At 37.8% G+C, this 25,545-nt stretch overlaps 1 protein-coding gene across 10 annotated transcripts in view; it reads right to left on the bottom strand.

Moving 5' to 3' along the window:
• Window positions 1-4,540: 4,540 nt before the first annotated feature.
• Window positions 4,541-25,545, bottom strand: part of phldb2b (pleckstrin homology-like domain, family B, member 2b) — a 313,692-nt gene continuing 292,687 nt past the window's right edge. For all 10 annotated transcript variants that reach the window (XM_051926504.1, XM_051926502.1, XM_051926503.1 and 7 more), the window contains 3 exons: window positions 18,816-19,035; window positions 9,721-9,806; window positions 4,541-6,230 (listed from right to left, as the gene is read on the bottom strand). In XM_051926504.1, the coding sequence (XP_051782464.1) occupies window positions 6,090-6,230; window positions 9,721-9,806; window positions 18,816-19,035 (447 nt within the window). In that variant the 3' untranslated portion in view covers window positions 4,541-6,089. The remainder of the gene's footprint in view (window positions 6,231-9,720; window positions 9,807-18,815; window positions 19,036-25,545) is intronic.

Genomic DNA, 25,545 nt, shown 5'->3' with positions numbered 1-25,545 from the left:
AAAAAATCGTGTGTTTGCATTTGTGCCTCATGCGCCTCTTTATGTCTGGGTTGACTTCACAATATATATATATATATATATATATATATACAGTAATCCCTCCTCCATCGCGGGGGTTGCGTTCCAGAGCCACCCGCGAAATAAGAAAATCCGCGAAGTAGAAACCATATGTTTATATGGTTATTTTTATATTGTCATGCTTGGGTCACAGATTTGCGCAGAAACACAGGAGGTTGTAGAGAGACAGGAACGTTATTCAAACACTGCAAACAAACATTTGTCTCTTTTTCAAAAGTTTAAACTGTGCTCCATGACAAGACAGAGATGACAGTTCAGTCTCACAACTAAAAGAATGCAAACATATCTTCCTCTTCAAAGGAGCAAACAAATCAATAGGGCTGTTTGGCTTTTAAGTATGCGAAGCACCGTGCAGCATGTCGCTTCACGAAGCAGCTGCACAGAAGGTAGCCAAGGTGAAGATAATCTTTCAGCATTTTTAGACGAGCGTCCGTATCGTCTAGGTGTGCGAACAGCCCCCCTGCTCAATCCCCCTACGTCAGGATCACAGAAAGTCAGCGCAAGAGAAAGAGAAAACTAAGCTGGGTAGCTTCTCAGCCATCTGCCAATAGCGTCCCTTGTATGAAATCAACTGGGCAAACCAACTGAGGAAGCATGTACCAGAAATTAAAAGACCCATTGTCCGCAGAAACCCGCGAAGCAGCGAAAAATCCGCGATATATATTTAAATATGCTTACATATAAAATCCGCGATGGAGTGAAGCCGCAAAAGGCGAAGCGCGATATAGCGAGGGATTACTGTATATATATAAAAATTCATTTTTTTCCTCAGAATTCTACACACAACACCCCATAATGACAACATGAAAAAAGTTTACTTGAGGTTTTTGAAAATTTATTAAAAATAAAAAAATTGAGAAAGCACATGTACATAAGTATTCACAGCCTTTGCCGTGAAACTCGAAATTGAGCTCAGGTGCATCCTGTTTCCCCTGATCATCCTTGAGATGTTTCTGCAGCTTAATTGGAGTCCACCTGTGGTAAATTCAGTTAATTGGCCATGATTTGGAAAGGCACACACCTGTCTATAGAAGGTCCCACAGTTGACAGTTCATGTTAGAGCACAAACCAAGCATGAAGTCAAAAGAATTGTCTGTAGACCTCCGTGACAGGATTGTCTCGAGGCACAAATCGGGGGAAGGTTACAGAAAAATTTCTGCTGCTTTGAGGGTCCCAATGAGCACAGTGGCCTCCATCATCTGTAAGTGGAAGAAGTTCGAAACCACCAGGACTCTTCCTAGAGCTGGCCGGCCATCTAAACTGAGCGATCCGGGGAGAAAAGCCTTAGTCAGGGAGGTGACCAAGAACCCGATGGTCACTCTGTCAGAGCTCCAGAGGTCCTCTGTGGAGAGAGGAGAACCTTCCATAAGGACAACCATCTCTGCAGCAATCCACCAATCAGGCCTGTATGGTACAGTGGCCAGAAGGAAGCCACTCCTTAGCAAAAGGCACATGGCAGCCCGTCTGGAGTTTGCCAAAAGGCACCTGAAGGACTCTCAGACCATGAGAAAGAAAATTCTCTGGTCTGATGAGACAAAGATTGAACTCATTGGTGTGAATGCCAGGCGTCACGTTTGGAGGAAACCTGGCACCATCCCTACAGTGAAGCATGGTGGTGGCAGCATCATGCTGTGGGGATGTTTTTCAGCGGCAGGAACTGGGAGACTAGTCAGGATAAAGGGAAAGATGAATACAAGCAATGTACAGAGTCATCCTGGATGAAAACCTGCTCCAGAGCACTCTTGACCTCAGACTGGGGCGACGGTTCATCTTTCAGCAGGACAACGACCCTAAGCACATAGCCAAGATATCAAAGGAGTGGCTTCAGGACAACTCTGTGAATGTCCTTGAGTGGCCCAGCCAGAGCCCAGACTTGAATCCGATTGAACATCTCTGGAGAGATCTTAAAATGGCTGTGCACCGATGCTTCCCATCCTATCTGATGGAGCTTGAGAGGTGCTGCAAAGAGGAATGGGCGAAACTGGCCAAGGATATGTGTGCCAAGCTTGTGACATCATATTCAAAAAGACTTGAGGCTGTAATTGCTGCCAAAGGTGCATCGACAAAGTATTGAGCAAAGGCTGTGAATACTTACGTACATGTGATTTCTCAGTTTTTTTTATTTTTAATAAATTTGCAAAAACCTCAAGTAAACTTTTTTCACGTTGTCATTATGGGGTGTTGTGTGTAGAATTCTGAGGAAAAAAATGAATTTAATCCATTTTGGAATAAGGCTGTAACATAACAAAATGTGGAAAAAGTGATGCGCTGTGAATACTTTCTGGATGCAATTATATATATATATATATATATATATATATATATATATATATATATATATATATATATATATATACTAGTCATTTAGCCCGTTACAATAATGGGCGCTAGAACAGTAGTGCATAAACATTAGTAGTAATAGTCTATATTAAATGGCAAGGGACTTTCGTTGATGTTTACTTGCTGAGCTGACCGTTCTTCGTGGGCTGCCGCTGTGTATTGTGTGTCTTTAATTTTCTGTGACAGTAATACTGTCTTGTACATCCGCTGGATTGTACGTCCGTAATATACCTTTAATTTTCTCTGGCGGTAATACAGGCGTGTGCGTCGGTAATATGCCTTTAATCTCCTCTGACAGTAATACTGGCTTGTATGTGGCTGTAATATGCGTCACTGTATTGTGTACCTTTAATTTCCTCTCGCAGTAATACTGGTTTGTATTTCCGTAAAACGCCTCTAACTTTCTCGGACAGTAATATCGCGCATCGCACTGTGACCCGCGCATATGCACTTCACCAGAAGCCCCGCACATGCGCACTTCACCAGAAGACACACACACACGGACACCTGGACACACAAAGGGATTTTATTAAAGAGGTAGCGCTGTTGCCTTGCAGTTAGGAGACCCGGGTTCGCTTCCCGGGTCCACCCTGCGTGGAGTTTGCATGTTCTCCCCGTGTCTGCGTGGGTTTCCTCCGGGCGTTCCGGTTTCCTCCCACTGTCCAAAGACATGCTGGTTAGGTGGATTGGTGATTCTAAATTGGCCCTAGTGTGTGCTTGGTGTGTGGGTGTGTTTGTGTGCATCCTGCGGTTGGTTGGCACCCTGCCCGGGATTGGTTCCTGCCTTGTGCCCTGTGTTGGCTGGGATTGGCTCCAGCAGACCCCCGTGACCCTGTGGTCGGATTCAGCGGGTTGGAAAATGGATGGATGGATGGATGGATGGATATATATATATATATATATATATATATATATATATATATATATATATACACACACACACATACACACACACATATATATATATATATATATATATATATATATATACACACACACACATGCAGTCACGGAATGGGCTTTCTATAGGTGAAAACACACTGTTAATGAATAAAGTCATAGTAGAATGAGCAGAATCATTCAAGATAATAAAATGGTCACAAATACTCAGATAACTCTTTACAAATAAGGAATACATGAAAGGAATCTCTGAATGCACAGAGCATCAGTTCTGGAATACAGAAAGGACTACAGCAGAATAGCATGCCATGTCACACTCCTTTCAGCCTAGAGGAGGAGGATGAGGCTACAGTAAGAACATCATTACCAAAAACGTACAAATGCACTTTACAAAAATGTTGCCTTCTCTGATGAATCTTGTTTTCTGCTGTATCATGCAGATAGTAGGAACAGAATTTGGTATAAACTCCATGTATCCACCCACTGCGTTTCCTCAATATAGGATCATGTAGTAAAATTGTGTTAGGCACACATTAAGCCTCTAAATACTATTTGAGTGTTACCTGAACGTAACAACATAATGTATACATTATTCCAGACCGCATTTCTTTATGGCCACAAGTTATACTTTTTCAAATGGATACTTTCAGCAGGATAATGCACCACTGTCACAAAGAATGCTTAATTTCAAGTTGGTTCAAAGATCTTTACAGTCCCTTCACTTTATTCCACTCCCTAGATCTCTATCCAAAAGACCGTCTTTGGGATGAGGGCCAACAGGAGGCTTAAAATATGAACGTAGGGCTGAAAAACCAACTGCATGGTGTGATTAAGTGAGCATGGACGTAAATCTTCAAAGGATAATAATAATAATAATTCATTACATTTATATAGCGCTTTTCTCAGTACTCAAAGCGCTATCCACACAGGGAGGAACCGGGAAGCGAACCCACAATCTTCCACAGTCTCCTTACTGCAAAGCAGCAGCACTACCACTGCGCCACCTGTGAGGACAATGTTACCATCAAAATCTTAAATCCATGTCTCAAAGATTTCAGGATATTATGGTAGCAAAAGGGGTGTATTATGTGAGAGTGGATAATCATACCTTACAAAATGATCGCTCGATGTGTAGATGTTCACTAAATAAGACATTACACACAACAGAAAATACTTCCAAGCAAGCATGTTTGAGAAGAAATTACGAAACATAAGACAGCCATTTTTAAAATGTATTTATTTATATATATAATATATTGCATATATTTTCAAAAATAAAATGCATGCACAATAAACATAAATATCATAGTGAACAAAATTAAGAAAAATGGAAAATATACATGAGTAACCATTTGAAGTCTAAAGAACTTTAAATTTCACCTTTTTCACACATCATAGTGTGCATAGTGTTACATTCAAGTTTGTATTTAGGCAGACAAATTGCAGTAAGGAAAGGAGAACAAATAAAACACACATACGCAAAAATAAAGACAGTTCTCGAATATACTGGCACTGTATAAAAACTGAATTGTTTTGGCAATTCAGATGCCTATTTGATGAAGTGTAAAAGGATCTAGTGGCATACATGACTTAAAAGCAAATTCACATCAACGTTGTCCATTTTTTATTTTTATATGGGTGTCGCAAAAAACATGCAGTTTCATACCATAAATATAAAATGCTGATGGAAAAATCTATTGTGGATAAAAGAATGCCTTTTCATATATACAAACATATAAACATTAGGCTATTTTTTCCCATAAAAGCAGACTCCACCTTTTTCAGCATAGGGAGCCAAACATATAGTACAAAAGGTTTAATCATTTAAAAAGCATATACAGTTTTGTCTCACCACTGTAATAAATGCCACAGATAACGTGGTTTTATTGCATCTGGCACATTTTTTTCAGTCACAATATAAAACAATTCAAAAAGAGGCTTCTGACAAATAAGTTGTAACATAATCCAACAACACTGCTTGATAAAAAAATAGAGTATAATACAGTATACAAAGCTAAAGAGCAGTTCTCCACTTGCCCAACGTCAAAACATCCACTCTGTGCAATGCTAAAAATGTCTCCATACATTTCTGGCCGGTACAGTATGTGGACATCCTAAATGAACAGTACATGTCTTTTACGTACCGTATTGTGTATAGCACCCACTGCACACAGCTTCCCGGCCTTATATCCTAATGCATGTTCATCTACACACACACTATTAAAGAACTTTGGCTCGTATATAGGATCAGGTTCCTAAACCTCGAGAGGGGATGTAGAGAAGAAGAAAAAACTGATGATATCTCTGAAAATATTACTAATTAATTAGCTTTAAAAAGGTACTTTAAGGCACATTTAGGCATAACACTATACCTGTATGTTCCTGAGTTGTCACAGAATTAAACTGGGTACATTACTGCAAATAAAAAGATACAAGGTACTAAAGAATTTTATGTAAAAATACAGCATCTTCATATTTGGTATATCATGCTGAAGTCTGTTAAAACTTAATTTAAATGCAAATTACATAGAAGAATCATCTAAATTGTTTATGCTGGAATACCAGCCAGTCATAAAAACACTTCTACCAAATTAGACACTTTGTTATATATACTGAATACAGCTTTTCACAAATGAAACATATAATAAACCTTACCCTTGGCCACACTGTTTTCATGATCAAGTTAATATACATGTTGTAAACTAGGTTACGCCCATGTACTGTAATTAGAATGTATAGTCAATAAAAACACAAGTTTTCCAAATGGCAATTCACACCATGAACTGAGTGTAACCTTCTGCTCCAGTCACAATGACATCCATCCAGATCCTCATCGCCTCTGGAGACGGAGCTACCATGTAGTACACTCTGTCATGAGTCTTGACACTGAATGTAAGTGATGGGTTAGGACTCTGAAGAAGAGAAAGGGAAAGTTGATGGTTTAAAAACTTATCATGATGTATTTCAAAACACACAACATTAAATTGCATTTCACATTAACAGCTATAAGTGAAAAAAGGTGGTTATGAGATCAAAACCATCTTGTGCCTTAATGTTACCCTGAGCAAGTAACTTAATCCATCTGTCCTGTAGTAGCACAATGACGTGTTTTTTTATCTCTGATGATGGGATGGTGCTTGGGACTCTACGCACAGAAAGTAACAAGACTGATTTTACTGGAACAAGTTTGGCTTTTCAAACAATACACATTCGAAAGGCCTAAGTGCTAACCTAATTTATAGTATCTTAAAGATTCACATGAAATTCCTTTAATTTTTATTTTTAAAAATATATTATAAAACTTACAGCAATTCCCTTTTAGTAACCTTCAAAATACTCCTGTTGAGATGCAATACACTTTTTTTTTTTTTTTTGTTTAACAGCCTGCAGTGTCTTTTTCTGGATTTTTTCCAAGGTAGTATAGGATTGATAAATATGAATGGCCTGAATGGTACATGTGGTTTGTGAATAATGTGAGTGTTGTCTCTTTAAGAGACTAATTCACCCACCTGTATAAACTGACCTTGAAACAGTCACAAGCCAAGTATGGGAGGAGAGCAATGGCCAACTGGGTGTGGCAGTAAGGAAGTGAAATCTGTGCCTCAATTGTTCACTTTTATGTGATACAACGGGGCTTGTTATGTTTTTCTTTACTCTTTTCACAATATTTTATTGTCAGATTGATTTGCTATGCGTTGTGGCTGCACTGTTTGTTTATAGATTTTGTTTTTTTTCTGTTTATCATTTCACTAGTTTTTGGGAGGTTTGTAGGTTTTTGTTGCGCATTACAAAGTTCATTTGTATTCACAGTCTAATGGAAGCCTTGAAGAGTCATATTGTATTTACCTGTTGTCTGTAATAAATGTTATTTATGTAACTCTATAAAGGCATGAGCATTTATTATCTTACACGTGCTACAGTAGCAAATCTTCATCTTTTCAGTCTCAGTTTTAATTTTGGGAATGAAAAGAACTCACAGCGAGTAAGATCTGGCTAATAAACTTCCACAGTGCTTTTGGTCAGCAGCTCTGATGGGCAATGCAGCGTGTGAAGGTGCACTGTCACACTGCTCTGGACATATTTTTATGTCCTGATGCTTTCCTGTAGATGCCTCAATAGTTTAACGTAATGTCACTAATTAACAGTCTTCATGGGGAGCAGGCTCTTTATTAACAAGTCTGTCAATGTGGAAACATATGATCATTTGTCTCTAAAAAATATGCTATGGTGGCTTGGAGAAAAGAAAAAAAAACCAAAAAAAACCCCACAATTGTAGAACAACAGAAATACACACTCAATCAACTCTGCATGATTAACCAGACCAGACAATGCCTAACATCTTTACTTGATAATTACACTCTATTCCCATGTTGTTAAACAATTCCGGGATTTTTTTGGGTCCTCCGTTGTACAGTATGGCTGCACGGGGTCTTAAATAATACTAGATTCAAATGCTTAATATTTAATATGTTCATTCACTCTATCATTTAGATGCAGTGTTACTTATTTTGCTCTCAGTTTTACCATTTAATCCCTTAGATTAACTTTACATTATGAGAAGCAAAAAGTACATTTTACATATCTAAAATATAACTGACTAGTCATAAGGTAAAGACTACAGGAGTCTTCCCATTGACTTCTATTGTGCTGTCTTTCATTTTCATTTCAATTTACATTTTGGCCAGCTTCAACAATAACATAGGGACATGATTGGAAACTTTTTTGTTTTTCACACAACTGTTAGAGAATTTTTTTTCTTGGAAAGAACCACAGGAACATGGAATAATCTACCAATTAGTGGGGTTAAGATATGGACTTTAGGGACATTCACATCTTGACCTGATGTTATTTGTAGGTGACTTGGACAGTTGAGAGTTTGTTGGAGTGAATAGCCTGTTCTTGTCACAAGTGTTCTAATGTTTTTACCAAAAATGCATTTTTGATATTCAGGACTACATTTTGGATAGCTTTAATTTGAATACCAAAAACTGTTATCTCTTTTTTGGATAGTCAAAATGTAATTATGTATCTCTCTAATTTCAATTTTATCCATTTAGAATTTAACTGTATATACCTAAAAATAGAAATTATCATGAGACATGAAATGTAGAACATCTTGCTCTAATTCTCATTCTGTTTTCCAAAATCAGACCAGTGTTGGCATTTTGTATATTTAAGCAATACCAACTTAAGTGTAACCGTTACCATATAGAACTGCACCCCAAATTATCCATGAAACAAAATATTGTGAACACTGGTACATTACGTTATCATTGTTCAATTTTAACTTTTATTCCTGTTTCAATGAGCTTTTTAAAAGGGGAAAGAAAAACAAAAGAAAGAGAAAGAAAACAAAATATACATTGGAAATCATAGAGAACTTAATGTCCAAGAGCAGTTAAACTACCAAGACACAGTGTACCCTGTCTTTGGATAAGTAAACTTGGAAAAGGATAGTTTTAAGGGCACCAAACTTAGGCAAACGTAGAGAAGAAAATGGCTGGACTTCCAGTAAGCTCACTTAGGCTGACAGGCAACAGTAATGCCTTTACCATGCCTAAGACAGACGAGATCCTACTGTACAGGCTCAAGCCTGGTCCCTTAAAAAAACACATGGGCTCAGAAGCATGTTTTCTCTATGGGACACTGTGAGCTAAAGGTCCTGGTGTTCTATAGAATACCACCAACCTGGGAAGTGTGGTCATATCCTGAACTAAACACAATTGCTGACTGGGTTTTGAAAGGCCAGTCCATGTAAAATGTTCACTAAGTTTTAGGTTGAAAGGAAAGTTGGAGCAACAGAACTACTGGGAAGGATACAGAATGAAGTAAATTCAGATTTGTGGAGACTGAAGGTATGAGGAGGAGAGGTTCCACCTCAGCACTACTGCTCTGAAGATTAGAAAGGCAGAAAACCACTACAGTGGATAAAGGTCTTTAATAGTCAGGTTCATTGGGCAGCTTGTGTTTTTTCATTGTTTATAGGGTCAATGTCACATGTACACAGTACTTGTATGTGCTAATCAATATGTAACATGTCACCACTCTATGGAGCCAAGATTTGGGAATAGAACTACCCTAGCTTTAAACTCCCTTACCTAAAAATCTCTAAACATATTCAAGTACTGTATCAAATGTTGACATGCTAAAAAAGCCACTACTCGTATACAATGATTCTGTTTTTTATCCTGTGTACTTTGGATTTACTTCTATAATACTGGACTCCAAAAACATCTTTGTGCCAATATCTGTATTGTTACTTTGTCTCCCTTTGTTCATCTCTCCCTGTTTGGAAGATACACCTTTACACCAATATATTCTTTATATTGCTTATCCTGCGTTAATGTGTCATATTGGCTTGGCAGTTTAATAATATGTATTTTGGGTTGAAAGCCATTTTACCTTATGTGCATTCTTTAAATGGTCATAATAGACTTCTTCGATGGCCTGAAAATATATGACTCCTTTCAACTTGGCTTCGTGCTTATCTGAAATAAAAAGGCATGTTTAAGTTACTTAGGTGTTTCCAACATTCTGTTTAAATTATTGCCAAATCAATTACCCCAGATAACCAATACCTTATTTAAAAAAACTGAAATAATATGCTAAATGAAAGCTGACTAGATGCAATGAGGGATAGACCCAGAGTAACTGTTGCAGTACATGTAATGATTTCCATGTTAAGTAGTGGGTAGACCTTACTGCTTTGGCATATATAGACACTCCACATTCTCCCCTTTCTTTTCATGTTTTCTTTTCCAATGGTACTCTGGATTCCTTTCATGTGACAATTAGATACATGTAGGATTAACAAGTGACCCAGGATAAACAGAAGTTAGTGTGTGAATGCATCCAGTGACAGTCTAGCAGCTCATGCAGGGTTATTTCTGGTCTAGTGTTCAGTGCTACCAGCAATAGCAACATGAGGATCATGCAACACAAGCAACATGAGATGTTTTGTATGGACTTTTTGAAAATGTTTGCAGTTGTCTGGCATTGGCCACCATAAATGCCTCTTACACCAGAAATATTGTTATCTCTGTTCTGTTTGAAAGCACGACATGAAAAAAATTTCAAACCATCACTAAGTAACATATTTAAAAAAATAAACAAACATTTTTACGTTTTTTACTATGACATATAAAGTGTGACGGATGCCTCACCTACAAAACTTTCACTTACATTTTTACCTTTTAGTCAGCCCATTTTAGAGAATTGTTCTTTTTCCTTTTACATGGTGGTGCTACCTGTGAGTATCGGGCTGTCATCAGTTGTGGGACCCTGCACTGAGCTCTTAGCTGGTCTGAGACGTAGTCTGCATGTGGGGACCGCAGAAGGACTGTGGATGGGCTCCAAGCACTGAAAAGGTGTGTAAGTGAGGAAATGGCATAATTTATGGAAAGTGAAGGGGTGCTAATGAGCGCAGAAGCCTGTTAAAAGGTGAGTGCGTGCTTGTGGATGGAGCAGTTCAAGACAAGTATATATCTCTGCAACCCAGAGCCTCTACTTTTAAACTGATGTAACATATTTTTATAAATGTATTTACTGTGCAAGTTTTGAAAGGACATTGTGTCATCTTCTTAATAACTTTTACTACTGCAATTTTTTACTGAAACCAGCCACAGGGGATGTACAAGGCAGTGTGTTTCTTCGTGCTGGTCCCAAGCCCGAATTATGTCAGGAAGGGCATCCTGTGTAAAATTTTGCCAAATCAATATGTGGACAACAATACAAATTTCCATACCGGATCGGTCGAGCCCTAGGTTAACAACAACCGCCACCAGTACTGTTAGCCAACAGGGTGCTGGCAGAAATTGGGCTACTTTGGCTGAAGAAGAAGAAGAAGAAAGAGAAGAAGAGGGGGGAGACATGTCCAGAGGCAGGAGGACAGGAGGAAGGTAAAGAGAGTGGAACTGAGGGTAGGAACTTTGAATGTTGGCAGTATGACTGGTAAGGGGAGAGAGTTAGCAGATATGATGGAGAGAAGGAAGGTTGATATATTGTGCATGCAAGAGACTAAATGAAAGGGGAGTAAGGGCAGGTGGATTCAAATTGTTCTATCATGTTGTGGATGGGAGGAGAAATGGAGTAGGAGTTATTCTGAAGGAACAGTATGTCAAGAGCGTTTGGAGGTGAAAAGAGTGTCAGACAGAGCAATGATTATGAAGCTGGAAATTGGAGGTGTAATGATGAATGTTGTTAGTGCATATGCCCCGCACGTTGGGTGTGCAGTGGATGAGAAAGAAGATTTTTGGAGTGAGTTGGATGAACTGATAAACAATGTACCCAAGGGACAGAAAGTGGTGATTGCAGCGGATTTCAATGGACATGTTGGTGAAGGGAACAGAGGAGATGAGGAGGTGATGGGTAGGTATGGTGTCAAGGAGAGGAATGAAGAAGGTCAGAGGATAGTGGATTTTGCCAAAAGGATGGACATGACTGTGGTGAATACGTGTTTTAAGAAGAGGGAGGAACATAGGGTTATGTACAAGAGTGGAGGAAGATGCACACAGGTACATTACATACTATGCAGTAAAGTCAATCTGAAGGAGACTGAAAACTGCAAAGTGGTGGGAGGGGAAAGTGTAGTTAAGCAGCATAGGATGGTGGTCTGTAGGATGACACTGGAGATCAAGAAGAGGAAGAGAGTGAGGGCAGAGCCAAGGATCAAATGGTGGAAGCTGAAAATGGAAGACTACAAGGTTGAGTTTAGAGAGAAGGTGAGACAGGCACTGGGTGGTAGTGAAGAACTATCAGACAGTTGGGAAACTACACCAGATGTAGTAAGGGTGACAGCAAGAAGGGTGGTTGGCGTGACATCTGGACAGAGGAAGGAGGAAAAGGAAACCTGGTGGTGGAATGGGGAAGTACAGGAGAGAGAATACAGAGGAAGAGGATGGACAAAGATGAAGTGGAATAGTCAGAGAGATGCAGAAAGTAGACAAGAGTACAAGGAGATAAGGCACAAGGTGAAGAGAGAGGTGGCGAAGGTTAAAGAAAAGGCATATGATGAGTTGTATGAGAGGTTGAAAACTAAGAAGGGAGAAAAGGACCTGTACCGATTGGCTAGACAGAGGGACCGAGCTGGGAAAGATGTGCAGCAGGTTAGGGTGATAAAGGATAAAGATGGAAATGTACTCACAAGCGAGGAGAGTGTGTTGAGCAGATGGAAAGAGTACTTTGAGAGGTTGATGAATGAAAAGAATGAGAGAGAAAGAAGAGGTTGGATGATGTGGAGATAGTGAATCAGGAAGTGCAATGGATTACCAAGGAGGAAGTAAGGACAGCTATGAAGAGGATGAAGAATGGAAAAGCCGTTGGTCCAGATGACATACCTGTGGAAGCATGGAGATGTTTAGGAGAGATGGCAGTGGAGTTTTTAACCAGATTGTTTAATGGAATCTTGGAAAGTGAGAGGATGCCTGAGGAGTGGAGAAGAAGTGTACTGGTGCCGATATTTAAGAATAAGGGGGATGTGCAGGACTGTAGTAACTACAAGGGGATAAAAATTGATGAGCCACAGCATGAAGTTATGGGAAAGAGTAGTGGAAGCTAGGTTAAGAAGTGAGATGATGATTAGTGAGCAGTGGTATGGTTTTATGCCAAGAAAGAGCTCCACAGATGTGATGTTTGCTCTGAGGGTATTGATGGAGAAGTATAGAGAAGACCAGAAGGAGTTGCATTGCGTCTTTGTGGTCGTGAAGAAAACATATGACAGGGTGCCTTGAGAGGAGTTGTGGTATTGTATGAGGAAGTCGGGAGTGGCAGAGAAGTATGTAAGAGTTGTACAGGATATGTAGATAGATAGATAGATAGATAGATAGATAGATAGACAGATAGATAGATAGATAGAGATAGATAGATACTTTATTAATCCCAATGGGAAATTCACATTCTCCAGCAGCAGCATACTGATACAATAAATAATATTAAAGATTGATAATAATGCAGGTGAAAAACAGACAATAACTTTGTATAATGTTAAATGTTAACGTTTACCCCCCCAGGTGGAATTGAAGAGTCGCATAGTTTGGGGGAGGAACGATCTTCTCAATCTGTCAGTGGAGCAGGACAGTGACAGCAGTCTGTCGCTGAAGCTGCTCTTCTGTCTGGAGATGATACTATTTAGTGGATGCAGTGGATTCTCCATAATTGATAGGAGCCTGATGAGCACCCTTCGCTCTGCCACAGATGTTAAACTGTCCAGCTCCATGCCAACAATAGAGCCTGCCTTCCTCACCAGTTTGTCCAGGCGTGAGGCGTCTTTCTTCTTAATGCTGCCTCCCCAGCACACCACCGCGTAGAAGAGGGCGCTCGCCACAACTGTCTGATAGAACATCTGCAGCATCTTACTGCAGATGTTGAAGGACGCCAGCCTTCTAAGGAAGTATAGTCGGCTCTGTCCTTTCTTGCACAGAGCATCAGTATTGGCAGTCCAGTCTAATTTATCATCCAGCTGCACTCCCAGACATTTATAGGTCTGCACCATCTGCACACAGTCACCTTTGATGATCACGGGGTCCATGAGGGGTCTGGGCCTCCTAAAATCCACCACCAGCTCCTTGGTTTTGCTGGTGTTCAGTTGTAGGTGGTTTGAGTCGTACCATTTACGAGGGAAGTGTGACCGTGGTGAGGTGTGCGGTAGGAGTGACAGATGCATTAAAGGTGGAGGTGGGATTACATCAGGGATTGGCTCTGAGCCCTTCTTTATTTGCAATGGTGATGGACAGGTTCACAGACGAGATTACACAGGAGTCCCCGTGGACTATTATGTTTGCTGATGACATTGTGATCTGTAGCGAGAGTAGGGAGCAGGTTGAGGAGACCCTGGAGAGGTGGAGATATGCTCTAGAGAGGAGAAGAATGAAGGTCTGTAGGAACAAAACAGAATACATGTGTGTAAATGAGAGGGAGGTCAGTGGAATGGTGAGGATGCAAGGAGTAGAGTTGGCAAAGGCGCATGAGTTTAATTACTTGGGATCAACAGTACACATTAATGGGGATTGTGGAAGAGAGGTGAAAAAGAGAGTGCAGGCAGGGTGAAATGGGTGGAGAAGAGTGTCAGGAGTGATTTGTGACAGACGGATATCAGCAAGAGTGAAAGGGAAGGTCTACAGGATGGTAGTGAGACCAGCTATGTTATATGGCATGGAGACGGTGGCACTGACCAGAAAGCAGGAGACAGAGCTGGAGGTAGCAGAGTTAAAGATGCTAAGATTTGCATTGGGTGTGACGAGGATGGACAGGATTAGAAATGAGAACATTAGAGGGTCAGCTCAAGTCGGACGGTTGGGAGACAAAGTCAGAGAGGCGAGATTGTGCTGGTTTGGACATGTGTAGAGGAGAGATGCTGAGTATACTAGGAGAAGGATGCTAAGGATAGAGCTTCCAGGCAAGAGAAAAAGAGGAAGGCCTAAGATAAGGTTTATGGATGTGATGAGAGAGGACATGCAGGTGATGGGTGTGACAGAACAAGATACAGAGGACAGAAAGATATGGAAGAAGATGATCCACTGTGGCAGCCCCTAATGGGAGCAGCAGAAAGAAGAAGACTGCAATTTTTTACTGAATTTAAACACTTGAAACTATTTTCAAATATTTATTGCACAATAAAAGCACACGTTTTTGCATAAGCACTTTTATTGTCCTGTTGGTGCTTGGCCCCTACCAAACAGTATCTTTGTTGGAGGACCTTGGGATGTGACAAGTAGTCACTACAATATAAACCATCCTGTAAAATAGATTTTTCTGGTATTTCATTGAAAAAAGAAAACATAAAAAAGATTTATGCTTGCCCACTCTGGCAGCAGAAATAAACTGCTCTACCTGTTTTTTGTTTATTCCTAGTGTGAAGGTTCTAATTGACTGCTGTAAATTAATATTTGAGGCACACTAAATATACCTTACAATTCACTTTAACAATTAATGAAAATAAATGGCACTTATCCAGTTCTGCTTTGTTTCAAATTTGCCTAAGATTCACCTCTTAATTAGCTTGCTATAAACATATTTATTACCTAAATAACATTAAAATTGTGTGCCTGTGTTTTCATGCAAAAACAGACAAAGCATCAACCCACTCAATATAAAATCGTTCATACATTTTGCTCAAAACTGCAGTCATTTCTGCTCCTTGCACCTCCCTCCACATGCTCTGGGACAGTCTTTCTGCTGCTGCTGCCATCTGAAACTATGTGGTCAAATCCTTCTCCATGATTCTTTCCTGCCTCATTCCCCTGCCCCCCCCCTCAAGCCCTCCTCCTAGACCTTTCTACTCTTTCCCCACTTTCCCTTTCACTCATCTTCCAGAAGATTCTCCTGCTGGAAAGTTCCTTGGCTTGCTAATCCTTTAGACCTGGAAGTCTGCATTCTAAAATTGTGTCCATTTTGAGCTCTCCGTTTTCTAAATCAATTGCTCTTCTACCTCTTCTATCTAAAATTGGTTTCAAGTTGCACAGTTAGCCAAGGAATGCTTTGGGACTGCTCTGTAATGTGGTTTCTTCTTCCTACACAACACTTCTTTCTTTTTGCTGTTTGCTTTTCTGTGAGGTGCATGAGCCAGTTCTCATTTTGATGTACTCCTTTCATTCTGTTAATAAAAATCTGATCCAAAAAAGGATGGTATTTGCAAAATAGCCAAATTTGCACCAACATCATTTAAGTACCTCAAGAAATTAAATAATTAATTTTCAATGGTTTGACTAAGGTAAGGACAATAATTAGTAGAATCAAAAAGTGTAAACAAATTATTTATAAAATACTTAAAGTACGACAGATTACAGAATTTACTTATATACTTAAGCCAAAGAAACTGTTTCACCTAAAACACAACTTCTATAATGTGACAAGGAGACTAAAGACTTCTCAAGTTCCAGACGTAGTTCAAAAGTAAAATCCTTTGCTTTACAAAAGGCAAAGGCAGCATTTCAGGAGGAAGGAGGAGTGATCATGAGCTTAAAAAATACATTCTTTTGGAACAGATGGGGCCTGCTCATTGGCTGCACAAATAAATAAATAAAAATCCCACAAACGATTTTGCAAAAAGAGCAAGGGCTCATGCCAACTTAAATATTTTCTCAGGTGGACTTGAAAAATAAGAAAATGTCTGCTATAAATGGAAGGCACAAGTACAGTAAATTACATACTCTTTATCCACCACCACTTAGAGCACATTTTAAATCCATAAATGTATATAGATGACATTCAGAAATCATGAACACTGTTAAAATACCAATGGCCTTCCTATTTTATACAGTTAGGGCCTAAATAAATAAATAAATGAACAGATGCAATATTTGTTACAAATTCAAGACAACATTTTTCTTTATCCAGACATCTGGGCCACAGCACTAGTAACTTAAAATCATCACAGACACCATGTTACTTATGATATTCTCTCCATGAACCAAACATAGGCCACTGCCAAATATTCTTGCACAGACATCAGGGTTATCCAAGGCATCTGGCAATTACTGTATACTGCAAACTAAAAACCATATATAGGTCCACCAACTAAATAATAAATACATCATTCTTCCACAAGGTGGCACATGTAAGCAGTGATCGTTACAAGAAATGACAACTCCATGGGGAAATTGCAAGCCACACTTCAAATACCTCATAATGTTAGCAAAAGTTTGTCTCCCGAGGTCATCAGTTTTCTCATCCAGTTACTTTAAAGATAATTTTTGGAGTATAATGGGCCCTGTGAAAGAACTTCAAACTTGGTGAAATCTTTTACTGGCTAAAATAAAATATTCTGACTTGTTTATGCTGTAGCATGTTTGAAAATAATACTAAACTTTATTTGTATAGCACATTTCCCATACTCAAACAATTAACTGCAAAACATTGTCCGACAGATATCAACCTAAACATCAATTCCCTAACGTTAATGGTGATTTTTTTAAGGTGTCCAATATGGCAAAGGCATGCATTATTACCCTAAATAACAATTTGAAATTGCATGAAAATCTGCAGCTTTTACCAGATTTTTGCAAGTAAATAGTGACCGACAGGGTTTGATTTTGTTTATCTTGGACATTTAGCCTGTGTGTTAGAAAAGAAATTTATAGTTGTTCTGTGCATAATTAATTACAGCTTGTATGTAGAGTTTGGTTTATGATAGAACATGCAATACGTTTCATTCAGTGTCTTCCTGACACTCTGTCATATTGGTAGAGCTCTACTGATAACAGCTTGCACTCCTAATACGTGGGACAGAATAGAAGAATTTCACTGTTCTCTGTTCACATGACAATAAACCTGAATCTGCAACCTTTTACCTGAAAGTCTCTTGAATTTACTGAAATTCATTTACTTTTTAAGAAGTAAATAAAAGGGTGATCCTCACAAAGCAACAGTAATCCAAGAAAACCACAAAAGTAGTTTGAATACAACAATATAAAAACAAACAAAATACAAGAAATGGCCATTACACCACCACAAAACCAGCAAAAGCTTCAATGTATCTTGATAGGGATTCTGCAAGTGTCTTTAATTGTACAGGAGGGATGTGACAACTTTCTCCAAGAGAAATTCCATTTTGATAATGGGGGTGAAAAACTATTGCTTCAGGTGTTGTTGAAGAATTTCTTACAATTGATGAGCCGAGTTTAAATCTTGTACCCAAGACTACCATGATATATGATCAGTTGTCAGTTTTAAAATAATTTATTAACCACAGGTGCGGCCATCAAGGAAGACTGCATGGCTATCAAGACATTGAAATTCACCATATAATAAAAGACAGAACTCTAAATAATTTGTATTTATTGACTTTGCTCAACTGACAACTGCTTGTGTTATTTTGAAAACTGTGGATTAACACTGATGTGCCCACCCTCAAATATATAGCGGTCAAAAAGTTTGTGCTTTTATCCAGTTTGACTGTCTTTCAATCCAACTGTCATGCCAATATCATGTTAGCTAATATTCCCTGTTGATGTACCAGCAATTTGAGTAGTCTTTGTCACTAATATTCTTGGTAAAAACATCTCAACCATCACCTCCCTGCAACCCCTCCCCCAACCACCACCAAAATCTAAAAGATCTCCTCTTTGACCCACAAAGGCAAACAATATTAAACCGATTCAGTCAGGCAAAAAATTTCGTAGATGATCTTACTCACAATTAACATATCCATCCATCCATTTCCTAAACGCACATTATCATGTGCAGGGTCACAGGAAACCTGGTGCCTATCCCAGCATACATGTGTAAAAACGCCTGCTTCAATAAATGTTGTAAACTTCCTTTTCCCAAATATAGCTTATTTTTGTCAGTGACAAATAGCGTATATAAATAATAAAAAGAATACATAAATATTTACTAATACCTGAAGACCTTTAAAATATATTTAAAATCTCAAACCTGTTCTATTCACATTTAATCAAACAACACCCAAGTCTTACTCCATTATGACTGCCAGAATAAAACATCTAAAATTTAAAATCTAACCCTATAAAAAAGTAAGGAAGTATTTGGATGACAATCACCTGCATAGTATGATAATGTCCTTCTATTTCGGTCAAAGACAAACCATCTCTTCTTCCATGTTTTAATTTTTCCACCCATTTTTATAAGAAACCCCCGACATGTCTTCTCTGTGAGTGACACATGGTAGCAGATGTCAATGTTATGGCCTGCAGATTCTATATGACTTCGGAGATCAAAATCATCCTTCCTGACAGGAAGATATCGGGTGAGAGGCCGAGCCTAGACAAAGAAGAATTTAAAAGAAAATAAGGGGTATATATGTTATCATTAGATAATTTAATTTCAAGTAACAAAAATAACATACAGTATCACCCAAAAATATAAACAGTCCTGCTTTACAAAATTTGCTTATTTGCTGTCTTGTTTATTACCATGCACCAACTATACTTTTTAAATGAATGCAAATTAAATTAAAAATGAAGGATACTATATATGTGTACTATGCAAAAATACAAAATAATGTAAAAGGAAAACATCATACATGCCTATTCATTAAAAAAAAATTACATTTATAGTAGCAATACAAAACCATTTATTGGTGGATTATCCAGGACAGAGATCATATGCTAAACTTAATGGCACAACTATGTACAAATAAATGACATTTTTACCATTTGATGTTACTCCTTCAGTATACTCTGGTAAATATGCACTTGTATCACCAAAAGTAAAATGTAACTGTGACATAATGCTTTGGAGAAAATTCTTTGTTATGCATGTGTTTCTGACAATTTTATTTTTGTTTATTTCAACATATTTACTTCAAATTTAACCTTGTTCAGAATTTGTTTACGTAATGCAAGATTACAAAATAGTTTTTACTGTTTCATTTATTAGCTTAAAGAACTCTATCGACTTAAAACTATAATTTATGCAAGCATTTTGAGATTATAGTTTTCTATTTAAATTCATCCTTTGTGTGCAAGGGTTAGTGTAACTTGTTAACTTGGAAGGCTTTGCATTTAATTATACAATATAATTACAATTATATTGTATGCTGTTTACAGAATTTAAGAAGTTCTCTAAGTTTGTGCAATATTTGACTCAATATAAATGATTAAAATTCCAACAATGAACACATGTTTAAAAATGCATTACTAATATTTGTTGTTAATATGGAAACAAACAATGATACTGGTAACACACTGTGTAAAAATTATATTTTAAATTCTACAAGTGCTTGCTTTAAATTATTTGAGTATGACACTAAATGTATAGAAACTCACGATGTTGTGTATATAAAGTTAGGTCCATAAATATTTGGACAGAGACAACTTTTTTCTAATTTTGGTTCTGTACATTACCACAATGAATTTTAAATGAAACAACTCAGATGCAGTTGAAGTGCAGACTTTCAGCTTTAATTCAGTGGGGTGAACAAAATGATTGCATAAAAATGTGAGGCAACTAAAGCATTTTTTTAGCACAATCCCTTCATTTCAGGGGCTCAAAAGTAATTGGACAAATTAAATAACTGGAAATAAAATGTTCATTTCTAATACTTGGTTGAAAACCATTTGCTGGCAATGACAGCCTGAAGTCTTGAACTCATGGACATCACCAGATGCTGGGTTTCCTCCTTTTTAATGCTCTGCCAGGCCTTTACTGTAGCGGTTTTCAGTTGCATTAAATATAACACATTCATACATTAAATATAACACATAGCATAATATAACACTAATGTCTTTTAATAAAATTTAAGTTTTAAAATCAATCAAAATTGTATTTGAAATCACCTATTAAAATAGACTGAATAGACAAAATGGCAAAGTTAACTTGTTTTGACTGTATTTCACTTGGCAAATACACTAAGAAAACATCTTTTTCCCATGTTCCTCCATGAAAAGTAGCATTAATTCACTATTTTGTATATATTTACAGTTATTAATTGTCCATTTAATTAAAGGTCTATTAAAAATGCTTCATATTTAAAATGCACACACTATGGAATTTGACTTTGACAGCACAGTTTTCTTCGGGACAAACACCCAAGTGCTTCATATATGAATGAGGGTTTGATTTTTTTTTTTTCATACAGTATTGACATACAGTATAAAAAAAACTCCTCCCTAACTGGGGAGCAGAGCTAACTTAAACTTTTGTTGCATTTCTTCCAGAATTTATTTATTTTTTGGCAACTGACAGATTGCTGATAATTTTAAATAGTTGATATACAGTAGTTTTAAAATGCTTGTAATGTATTATGCTTATTATTGCTCCATGAGCATTTCAATGCCCTGTTTTGTGCTTTTAAACCATTCTGCACTTCTGTTCATCCTTAAAATTTTCTCCAAATTTGCTTGTTACATGTGCACATTGGAAGATCACCTTCCAGATTTATCTGTGATAAGTAATACCACCCCAGGGCTATAGGGGGCACTGTCGCAACCTTTTTCACCCACAATGCAAAAAGACAACCAGTGAGGACTCTGGCTGGAGTCCAATAAAAGATGGATGCTCCACAGAGAGGTGTCTGAATCCAGATCCAAACTGCCACTAGAATGGAGCTCCCAAGAAAATACTGCTATATTGAGCCGATAACCTTATAAAATGAAAGAAAATCACAAAGACTACTTTTTGTTTCTGTTTAACTGCCTTTTGCGCCATCGAGCTCTTATTTTGTTTGGTATTATTTGAGTTAGGATTAAGAGAGACAACCCTGCTGGCACCCCAACACTCCCTTGACATCCATGAATCTCCTTCTACCTGTCCACAAGCTCAATGTCCAATAGTTAAAGTGGGCAGGAATGGTCAGGAATGCTGTTCCGCTACTCCTAAAATTTTAATTCATTTGCTTCCTCACTTCTTACACACTACCTTTACTTTCTTAACCCTAATGGTAGACTGAGTGCTGGCCATGAACTTTGCAGTTTTAAGATCAACAGGTCCTTAATTAAATTAAATTAATAAAAAAAACACAAAAAAAAAACAAACAAAAAAAAACCTCAACTTATAAATCCCACATTCATAGGAGGATTTCAATAATGTTGAAGCCTGAGGAGTTCAGAGTGGCCCATTATATATATGGAAGCTCTTAACTGTTTGCTGTATAGAACTGTTTATTATGTACTATACTGTATGTAGCAGTGTACTTTGAGATTTTGTACGCAGAAACAGACTTTCATAGTTTTTTTTGGGGAGGGGGTATAAGGGTCACACGAAAGAGGGTAACTGTAGAAGAGCCAAACTGCAAAATTATCACAAATCCTTGAGATGACACTATACCTGGGTAAGGTGATTGTCTGGACACATAAGACTTTTAATTACTTAAATAAAAAAAAAAACTGACTACTAAATCATAATGGTAAGATGCAGCATATGTAAGTCACTGTATTCACCTGGCCCACCTATGAACTAAGGACTTAAGTTAAATGAATGGATTGTATTTGTTAATGTAAAGAGTGTACTGCCTCTGCAATGCTGCAAACGGAGCTAGTCAGCAAAGCCAATAAAGAAAAATAAAGTAAATGTAGTGGTCTTGTGAGGAAATATGCAAAGGGGAGGAGCCAATTGTGCTGAGGTAGCATAAAAGAAGATGCGCTGAATAGTGTGGTAGGTAGGATTAAAACAGGGAGGGAAGACAAGAGGTGCAGTGTGGAGTGGAAGGTTCTGTACTTATTGGACATCTGCTAAATCTGAGTAACCTTAGAAATAAAACAGCGTTTCTCCAAGGCCTTCAGTGGAAGTTAGTCAGAATTTGGTACAAAAAGCCAAATAAATGGTCTTCCCAAGGACCATTTACTGCTGTTAGTGTCTGTTAGTCCTTCCCCCACCACATTTGGGGTTGTTACATATATATTCAGAAAGAATCACAAAAGGCCTTCATTTTCCATGAAAGAACAACATGACAAAAATGCATGTTCTGCGATTCTGATATTTTTCTGCATGTTTTTTGCGTACTTTTGACATACTTTACTTAATGGGTTCCGATTTTATTAAAAAATGGGGGATAACTTTCTTTTTTTTTCATTTCTGTCAAATGAGAGGCACATTCAAGTAATAAAGAAGGAATCGCCAGTAGGTAAACAGAGTAGTTTACTTCAGACTCTTTACAAATAAACAGGGTGGAAACTGGAATCTCACTATATGTGAAACACCCCAACTGGGAATTAACCCTGGGCCAAAGTTAAGCTACTCTGTTTATGGATAAACTTGGTATGTAAGCAACACTGAGTAGTGCTGAAGAACATTTAAATTGAACTGTTAAATAAAGTAACAATCTCTTCCAAAAAATATGTTAAAGATTCTTTAAGTTGCTATGCCTATAGAAGCATGTGCTCTTACTTTAACAAAAGTGAAATGTGGTATGGACAGTGTAATTCAATATGCAGTACTCTGCAACTTTGGTCTTTCACCAAAACAGACCAAACAAAAAATATCACAAAGAACTTAAAAGCATTTAAAAAACAGGGCATTGCCTTGGTTTGTGTGATTGAAATGTAATAAAAGTTAAATAAAAGTAACAGGCACTAGAGAACTTTTTAATAAAATCTGCAATATGCCTGTGGCCCACAAAAGACTTAAAACAGCCTTGCAGGCTAAGCAGACAAACGTTTTACTGGCTGCAGTATTTTCCAGTTTTTGATTCTAGAAGCTGCAACCAATTTGTAGTCTTGGAGTCACCATACTGTATACGTATACAAAAAAATTTCTACATTATTAAAGACAAAGAATTGAGGATCTTTTGTTCTCAAAGCCACTCTTCAAATAAATTATTTTCTATAAGGCAGAACATTTCAGTGGAGTGGAGACAGACAAGTATTTGCAATAAAAAAAATCTCACTTGATTACTGACTTCCAAACTACTGTCTAACAGAGGCTTAATTAGTCTGACTAATACGGGAAAGGCTAAACAGTTATATAGTTATTACAAAATAACAAATATATACACTAAAACTCATATTTGCACTTTCTTTAAATTTCTGCTTCCTCAAATCTCTACAGTTAAGAGAGTTAAAATCCAACAATGGCTGTTGTCTTTGTGGAGTTTGCTTGTTTTCCCAGTGTGAATTTTCTCTTGGCACTCTGGTTTTCCTTTCACATCCCAAAGTAGTATGTGCTAGATGAACTTATGCCCGGCACTCTCTCAACATTAAAGGCAGGTAGGGCACTGTCCCACTAATCGCTTGGCAAAAATGAAGTAGTAAATCACCTTAATTTAATGTATTGTTAAAATGTTTACATCAAACCAAACAGTCATAATCATGGCATTCTTCCAATTTTCTATGATATGCTCTTCCAATTTTCTATGATATGCTCAATTTCTTATCTAGAAGAATATTTCTTTTTGGACATTTTCTTTGTGTCTGGAGCCATTTTCAGGTTACTGAGGCAGGTCCTGGGTCCCTGCAGTGTCCTAGTCATACTTTTGCTCATGAGTGCACTTCTGCAGTCTGAAGCTTTCAATTCAACATTGGGGCTTGATGGCCAAAGCACTTTAGCAACAAGCTGATTTATTTTTTGTGGGGCAATTTTAAACAGTGTGTGTGAACTTGAACTTCTTGCTATTTTGTCATATAGCATGGAACCTGAGAATATCTTTCTATAGTTGTCATTTTCATTAATTCCTTCAGTTATTTATGTACACTTTATGCACTGAACATAAATTTATGATTTATGAACATTCATTTGTATTCCTGTTTTTTGTTTAGTACTTGATATTGATATATCTTTTTATGCTATTCTTTGGTGATTGCAATCACCAAAGTCACCACTGTATTACAAAATAATATGCTCATAGGTGTTCATTGTGCATTTTTTTGTTTTGTTTATGACATTAAGACATCAGCGGACATTTTACCATCACTACTGCTGGGAGTGTACTACATTGTAAAATGCAATGTTCTCTCACTTGCTCCCTCAGGCAAGGGTTACTATAATGGAGGCCACCCTCCAATGGTGTGAACTTCTATGTATCCAGTTTTTGTTTCTTGGCCTCATCCACTGCCTTCGCATTCTTGTCACCTTCTCTACCTCAAACTGCTCAGAAACAACATCAACTACACACACGTTTCTTAACTCTGTGAGACAATCCAAGCCAGGTCTTCCCAGCAGGTACATACCCTGACATAGGATTTTAGTAGAGGAACAGTGTTGTTGTTTAAGTGCTTGATCTTCTCTCTCTCTTTCACTCACTCATACATAGACACTCTGCACTGGCTCCTTTAATGGCCTAAATTCCCAGGATGTCTGTGCCCCTTCTGACATTCTGTTGACTCTTTTGTAGCATGTACTTCCCTAATTTGTGCAGACTTGCTCCCAGATTTTCATGTAAAAATGGCCATATGTGACTCAGTGTGGGTGTGTGTAGAAGTGTGTCTTGTAATTCACTGATAACCTTTACATGGCTGGATTCTGCCTTACCTATGATGTCAGCCCATGCATCCCTGACTGGATTAATAAGTTCAAAAATAAATAGATAGCCCTGCTAGTGTATTGAGGTTACAAAGTCCATTTTTGTATCCTACAAAAACAATTAGTACATAGGAAGAAATACACAAATCGAGAAAATGTTTGCAGATCTGCTTGAAAGTGGACATTCGAAATAATTGCAAGTATACCTAAATAGCATATAATAAACCGTAAAATAATCAAAAGGGAAAAATATCTTTTTCATTTTAATTTATCAACACTGCTAGCAAAATTGTGTATACCTAATGGTATAATCACATTTGAAAAAGAAAATTCTGGACAATTAAGGAAGTCCATCCATCATCCGACCCGCTATAT

Source organism: Erpetoichthys calabaricus, chromosome 4 (genome assembly GCF_900747795.2).
Source record: "Erpetoichthys calabaricus chromosome 4, fErpCal1.3, whole genome shotgun sequence".
Lineage (NCBI taxonomy): Eukaryota > Metazoa > Chordata > Cladistia > Polypteriformes > Polypteridae > Erpetoichthys > Erpetoichthys calabaricus.
Note: the sequence above shows the minus strand (reverse complement) of the source record. Positions and strands in the feature narration are given on the sequence as shown.